Raw genomic sequence first — 8,202 nt, forward strand, 5'->3', positions numbered from 1 at the left:
GCATTCACGCACAAACGAAAACCTTCATTTGTGAAGTTTCATTAATGAAACTTACATTAGCTGTTCCAATGCGTCTAAGTTACATGTGTATTTATTTAATAAAACTCTTATTCATGGCTCGTACATTTTTATAAGCTACTGCATTACAAGTTACAAATCACATTTTTTCTTAAAAAATATTTCTCCTTAGAAAACATTACATATCAATTGGAGAAATGATTATGTTTCCAACTTTTCATAAAACACTAGAAGGATCCTTCTTAATAACATATTCATAGAACATATCTGAATCCATTTATATGATTTATAATTGTGTTCATCTGACGTTATTTATTATTCCCCTTTTTTTAGCTGAATCATACTATTTTAAATATTATGATTCTAACCACTAAGTGTCTCTTACTGTATATTGAAATACTTTAATTATTGTGGAATAAATTTTTACAAATTATTATCATTACAACGACTCATCGGGAAAAATCTTCTTCAACGAATCACACTGATAATATTACTGTGATTTCTGATGAGACTGTTTTTCTGATTATGTTAGTTTAGATGTTTAGTTTAGTTTCTGATGAGTGTTATAATCTCACCATTTCAAAACAGAGTATGAATGTGATGTTATGAATGGATAATTTTGTGCTAGTGAATTATCATATCATTTTATTTAATAGAATTGCTTTATTTGTTCCAGAAAATAGCAAATAACCATGAGCCGTTGGAAAGCATAACAGAAGAAGCCATGCCTTCCATAATGCGAGAGATGGAAGATATGGAGTCACTACCCATAAGCGAAGTCTACTTTCTCAGAAAAGATGGCAACAAGTCCTCTCCAGTTTTCGATGCTATTACAAAAGATATTGCAGAGAAAACAATGACAATGGATATAGCTGGCATCACGAATATGGCAAACAGCAACTTTCTAGATAGGAGCAACTCGTGTGCCCAGATAAGAATAGATACTGAAGTTATCGAGAGAATAACTGATAAGAGGAAAGAGATTATTGAGACTGATACTGTCACGAGAATTATTGATAAGAAAAGTAGAGTGGGCACAATTTTGGTTGAAGAGAACGCTCAGAGATCTCAACCAAATATGAGAAATTTGGATAAAGATAAAATTCAGAAATCTCAACGAAATATAACCGTTATGGTTGTTGATGGTATTCAAAGATCTGCACCAAATGGAATTAACATGCCTGTGTATAACATGCGAAGGTCTGAAACAAATGTAACAAAAAATGTTGAGAAAGGTATTGAAAGTGTTATTATGATAAATAATATTGTGACAAGGACTGATGTTGATAGTTATGATAATAATAGTGGAAATGGAGGTGTAGACTCTGTGATTGACGGTAAGAAACGACAGGATGCAATGAAATCAAAATGGTTGCAAAATATACTGATTGGATCAGATGCTTCTGAAAACCATGTGATTTCTGTGCATGACATAGGCACAATACCATCTTTCATACCACAAGATATAAGGGATGACCAGAAATCTTCTAGTCAGAATATTAATGAAGCTCAAGAAACCCAGGATATTGCTGGTGATACGAAACTGATTGAGAATTCAGAAGAAAGGGTTTCTAGGTTGATTGTCACACCCCAGTGTTTGAGTGAAAAATTGAAGGAGCTAAACGCATCCAAGCAAACCCGAGATGAGATATTCAACAGTAGAAACCTTGTTCTCAATAGTCAAAACTCCACTTTGAAAGTGGACGATTGTTCGCCTACAAATCTCAGTAGTCATATGAATTGGTTGAGTGTTGGAGGGCAAAATGATGGTAGAAAGGATTCGTCGAAGAACAGCGATGGCTCAAGGAAAAGCAGCAGGCGATCATCAATCACTGATTCCTTGCAAGAATTCGAATCAAGCATTTATGAAATGCTGCAAGAATCCGCCAAAGCCAACGCCAGTGATGAAGATGATAGCTTTATTGCGCTACATAAACAAGCCCTGGTCGGTCGTCAAGGGACTTAGTAAATATTCTAACGACTGTTAGTAAGTAGGACTTTCTTTTTTAGAGAAGTACATCAGACCAAAGCAATAATTTAGGATTTAGTAGCGTAGGATAGCTGTTTTGAATGGGAGTTTTGTTTACCAATGCTGTACCATACGCTGTGGAGCCAAACCCCAATTACATTATACAAAATGGGAACCTCGATAAATCTTCCTTGGTTGAAATTGTAATGATCAAAGAAAGTTTATCTTAGCTAATATTGAAGTGAATATTACTGATTGTTCATGTTTTTGCTAGAGGAAAACCATCTCCTTCCAAAATTTGAAATTAAGATTTATTTCATTTCTAGAGGTCCTCGCGATATTCTTGAATGATTTTTGAAATATGAGATATAGCGACAAAAATACGTGGTAGGTCCAGAAAGTAAGTTCCGTTTGGTAATAAAATTGAATTGTGTACAGATACAAAAAAGTTATTTATTGCTCAAGATTCTACAACTTTTAAACTATTTATCCACATAACTACCGAAATTTTGCAGACATTTGTCATAGCATGGCACAAGTTTTTGTATGCCTTCTTCATAGAAATTTGCCGCCTGTGTCTTCAACCAGTTGGAAACAGTTTCTTTCAGCTTGTCGAAATTTCAGTTTTCCGGTAACAATTTCATGCATTAGTGATCGTGAAATTTAGGGAAATTCCATAGCGAGAGCACTAATTATTGTAAACCTTCGGTTTTCATGGATCTTGTCATCAATCGCGTGAACCAGTTCTTCTGTAACCAAAGATGGACGCCCACTTCGTTCTTCATCAAGCACATCACTACGTCCGGCATTGAACTGACGGACCCATCTTCTCACCATTGAATCACTAATCGCACTTTGTCCATAAACATCGCAAAATTGCCGATAAATTTCACTTGGGTTCACTTTCCTTGCATTCAAAAAACGAATCACAGACCTGATTCCACAAGCGGCGGGATTTTCAATCAACACTGACATTGTAAACAAGCACAACAAAACGTACGTGGCTGACAGCGATCTCCAAATGGCACACGTTACTTCTCCTTGATACAGAGCGTCTACCGCGCATTTGCGGAACTGCGATCGCAGCGCTGTAGCGGATATAAATTGAATCGGAACTTACTTTCTGGACGTGCTATCATATTCTGATTTATGATTGAAGTTTCATGGAGTATCGTAAATAGGGGAAATCTAATGGGCTAAAAGCATTTCAGAATGATTTTGTATTTTGAAAACAATACCTAGTAAATATTTTTAGTCCATTTATAGGCTACTGTGATGATAGCTATTTAATAAATACCCAATTAGAATATATTAAGAATTCTTGTTTGGCAAGTGTCCAATAAGATCTGTGAATCTTGATCTAGACATAACTAATTTTCAGTTGTTTCAAACTTTTTAGTTTGGTTTTTCCAATTTTAGACGAAGTACACGATTCAGTTAAAACGGAACAATCAACATTAGATACAAGCTCGTATATAGGAACACTAGGAAGAAGTAGGTGAGTGATGAATTTGGCTATAATTCAATGTATTTTCTCTTAAACAAACCTATCATATTTAATAGATTTACGTTATAGTTGTTGGCTACTTTTTGAGTATTATGGTTTCCAGGGCCGCCCCGAGGTTAATAGGCGCCCGGGGCGAGATTTTGATATGCCCCCCCCCCAAGTATAGCGTGGTGAGGTAGTATTTAAAAGTAAAGCTACATTGCTCTTCCAGGAGGAGAACTTCCATTATGGACTGCATCCTCTCCTTGATAATCATGCTATAGATTTTGTAAGCAGTGTTTAGCAAGCTGATTTCTCTATAGTCACAGGAGCTTCTTAGTCCAGTTAATATAGACATAAAAAAGGAGGTGTGTTTGCAATTTATATTGTAGTTATGATTTTTAAATATATTTTTTGGTTACATGAGAGAAGACCGGAACAAATAGTCCAGAACCTCGTATTTTCAGCTCATTTTCCAGTTTTCAGCTTTTTCTGCCAAAAAGTGATCTGACGGAAAAATTTGCTCCAGCCATTGTTTTAGATTATAAAATGAGATCATTCGCAACTATCTCCAATAAGTACTGAGTTATTATTTTTTTAAAAATGAGTGAAATTCAAAGAAAAAATCAACCTGTATCCTTATCTTAGATTTTAGAGCACAAAAATACGCCCAGAGGGACTTTGAATTATACATTTAACTAATTGGTAAAAATCGGAGAATATTGTTGATAAAAAATTAAAACTCATAAGAATTAATTTTGTCTTTAAATTTTACTCATTTTTGAAAAATCATAACTCAGTACTTATTGGAGATGGATATAGATAGTTGCGAATGATCTCATTTTATTCAGAATTTTATAATCTAAAACAAAGGCTGGAGCAAATTTTTCCATCCGATTACTGGATTTGGCAGAAATATCTGAAAACTGGAAAATGAGCTGAAAATACGAGGTTTTTGGGCCACTCTGTATCTTGCACAAGAAAATTTTGCATGAAGAAATTGGTTCTGGACTTTTCTCATGTATCCAAATAATATATTAAAAATCTGGTGAGGCGCACTCACACAAATTTCCTTGCCGTTATGAAAATTGATCACCTTACGCTAGTGTTCTCGCGCATCCCAAGTCTACTATTCGAATACATGGGACAGCTGGTGATAGGACAATAACGCTGGAGACACATGAGGTCTGCTACTTCGTAGTGAATGATTTAATAAAACCAACAGTTTGCAATTTAAAAATCACATTTTATCGAATTTCAAGCTTTTCTCAATTTTAGGTGAACATGTTACTGGACATTAATTGTAGAGATTTTCATGCTCAATATTTTCCTCTTGGATTTTTTTTGTTTAAATTGTATATGAAGGCTGATAATTGAGAATCTAAAATCAAACTTTGCATAGATGGGGCGGAGCTCCTGAAATTTTTACAGATATGAGACTTGTGGCAGTTGATAGAGCTTATCGATGACTATTTTAGGTATAACTTTGATCGAAATCGTTGGAGCCGTTTTTAAAAAAAACGTGAAAAACCCTGTTTTTGACAACATTTTTGCCATTTCAGTCGCCATCTTGAATCGCATTTCATTGAATTTCTTATTGTCGGAACCTCATGGTATAAGGACCTTACGTTCCAAATTTCAAGTCATTCTGTTTATTGGGAGATGAGATATCGTGTTCACAGACGCACATACAATCATACACACACACACACACACACACACACACACACACACACACACACACACACACACACACACACAGACCAATACCCAAAAACCACTTTTTTGGACTCAGGGGACCTTGAAACGTATAGAAATTTAGAAATTGGGGTACCTTAATTTTTTTCGGAAAGCAATACTTCCCTTACCTACGGTAATAGGGCAAGGAAAGTAAAAAATCAGAACTACAATATATAAATTGCAAGCATTGATGTATATAGTGACTGGACTATATCTCCCTTCTTGAAAAGAGATTTGACTGTAGCCACTTTCCAAACTTCCGGGATCCTCAATAATTATTGTCTCCAGCACATATCAAATGCAGGAAGCGAAGTTTGATGAAGAGTTCCCTATGCTTGAACAGCTCCATATTTAAACCATCCGGTCCAGCTTGTCTTATTTTATACTCTTTTCACACCTTGTATTCTGCAGGCTAAAACCTATTTAATTTTAAATTTCCGTTGATATTCCGAAATTGAAAAATTTTGAATTTGCCTGCAGAATACAAGGTTAGAAAAGAGTATAAAATAAGAAATTTTATCACCCAGCATTGGACAATGAAGCGACCAAAGACGACTTGCAGGTTGCAGGGGCAGTGGGCGCGCACAGGCTCACTCAATGACTGGAAAAATATACACCTATGCTATGCGTAGAGTGACTGTATTCACCAAAGTTTTATTGTTTATGCCACAATTAACATCACACATATAAGTAATGAGTTATACATAGAAATGGATTGATAAGAAAATGGTTCAAGACCTTTAACGTGAAGGTGAAATAAAGGTACTTAAACCGAAAATGTCGGGGCGCTAATCATCATACGACCGCGGCGCCCGCCCCGGTCGCCCCACCCTTTGGGCGGCCCTGATGGTTTCTTTATTCATTCCGAACTGCGACGTATTAAAATTATATTCTGATGTTTCAAACGACAATTATAATATTGACTGCATGCCGTTGCCTTAAAACATCAGAATAGTGTGTATACTTCTTAAATGAATCCTTCTAAATGGTATTAACAATAAAATATTTTTGGAATGAAGAATTTCAATTGTATGTTTGAAAATAGAGTGTATTGTTAGTGTTAGCATATAATAACCAAGTAAAGTAATAATACTCAACTCTGGTAATAGTTTAAGCAGAAATCCATGTTAAATTGAGTTATGAATATGAAGTACGATATTATGAAACACTGAAAATATAATACCATGAGAACGAAATCCATTCATGTCTATTTAGAAAAAGATCAATTTGAATTGAGGCTGATAAGTTTTTACTTATCGTATCTCATAAGTGATTATGATTATGAGCTATCATTATGTACCTTAAACTTCAAAGTTGATGATCTATTACTATACTAATATTAGTCATTGTTAGGAGTTATAAGAATGTTTCTAACTTTCATTTTTCTGTAGTGTATTTTATTGTGAATAAAAATTGTTATGTTCGCGCGTTAGCCGTTTTTTATAATATTCCTGCTGAATTAATGTGATTGGAAGAAGTGATAAAATCACTTCAATTCTTTTGCAAGATCGGTAAATAAATATAACTATTTTCTTAGTCTGAAACATTCATTGATCAGTATTATTTGCTCTACAAAAATGGTTATCATTTGTAAATCAATTCAAATTTATTTTCCAAACATCATGATACTGGAATGATGATTATGGAATACAAATACATTATACAACATATTTGAAATCCCCCCTATTATTACACTGTTACATGAGCTTAATCTGCTCTTAGAAGTTGGAAGTAAATAATAGAGAATATGTGATCTATTATCAAAATTGTAATTAAAGAAATGATAATGTATGTTCTAATTGATGAATACTCAATACATTCATTGATGAATAGAATCAATTAAAACAATATTAGTAGTCTGTATAAAATGAGTTGAGATTTGGCCCTCCATCCGAAGAAATTACAGGATTGCCAAATCGTTTAAAATTGCTGCTTCCTCAAATGTTTAATTTAATCAAAGAATTGGACATAGAATTTCATCCTTGATATCCCAGTAGTCGTGAAACAGGTTCAGGGTTGAAGGAATTAAAAGGAAATTCAATGTTTTTGATGAAATTGAGAAAATCGCGAAAGTACGTTTCTCTTTTAAGTATAACTTCCCTCAGAATTAGGGGATGTCTTAATTAGTGATAGTTTCATATCAAAATAACGGGGAGAATATTTTTCCTCTCTATTGTTGTGTGGATCATTCTTAACCGACCTATACTTATTTTTTAATAATATGATTAAGCTCGTCAATGTCGAGACATTTCGAGCAGGAAGCATGAAGTTTTTGACATGCTAGAAACGTTTTTGTTTTAAAAGATAAGTGGGTCTCAGGAATAATTGAAATTATTCTATCTGTCAAAAGTACCTATAGTCTGTGTAAAATAAGTTGAGACTTGGCCCTCCATCCAAAGAAATACTTTCTTTTGTAATTATTACAGGTATGCCAAATCGTGTAAAATTACAACTTACTCAAATTTCCAATTCAACGTCAGAATTGGATGTAGAATATCATCCCCGATATCTTAGTAGTGCTGTAAACGTTTCAGGGTTGAAGGATTAAAAGGGAATTTAAATTTTATGATAAAATTGAAACATCGCGAAGATTGGTTTTTCTTTTGAATATCACTTCTCTCAGATTCATTGGACGTCTTAATGCGTGACAATTTTATATCAAATTAACTGGGAGACTGTCTCCTTTCTATTGGTTTCTGGATGATTTTCATCCGACCTATAGTTATTTTTTAATTAATGTTTATGCTCGTCAATGTCGAGACATTTTGAGCAGAAAACATGAAATTTTCGACATGCTAGAAACGTTTTTGTCTCAAAAGATAAATAGGTGGTGAAAGCCAGAACGTTTCTTATAAATAATTGAATTTTTTTTTCCAATAGTCAAACGTACTTGAAAGAATGCATTTTGGCCTCTCAGCAGTTTCAAAGTCAAGGATAGCGGCTGAATGGTGTACCACTAGTATGCTATCAATAGCTGTGATCAACAAAA

At 34.2% G+C, this 8,202-nt stretch overlaps 1 protein-coding gene across 2 annotated transcripts in view; it reads left to right on the forward strand.

Annotated features, from left to right (window-relative positions):
- The window catches only part of LOC111060832, a 46,551-nt gene extending 42,234 nt beyond the window's left edge, over positions 1–4,317 (forward strand). For both annotated transcript variants that reach the window (XM_039430654.1, XM_039430653.1), the window contains exon 5: positions 695–4,317. In XM_039430654.1, the coding sequence (XP_039286588.1) occupies positions 695–1,984 (1,290 nt within the window). In that variant the 3' untranslated portion in view covers positions 1,985–4,317. The remainder of the gene's footprint in view (positions 1–694) is intronic.
- The last annotated feature ends 3,885 nt before the right edge of the window (positions 4,318–8,202 follow it).

The sequence above is a fragment of the Nilaparvata lugens genome, chromosome 6 (genome assembly GCF_014356525.2).
Source record: "Nilaparvata lugens isolate BPH chromosome 6, ASM1435652v1, whole genome shotgun sequence".
NCBI lineage: Eukaryota > Metazoa > Arthropoda > Insecta > Hemiptera > Delphacidae > Nilaparvata > Nilaparvata lugens.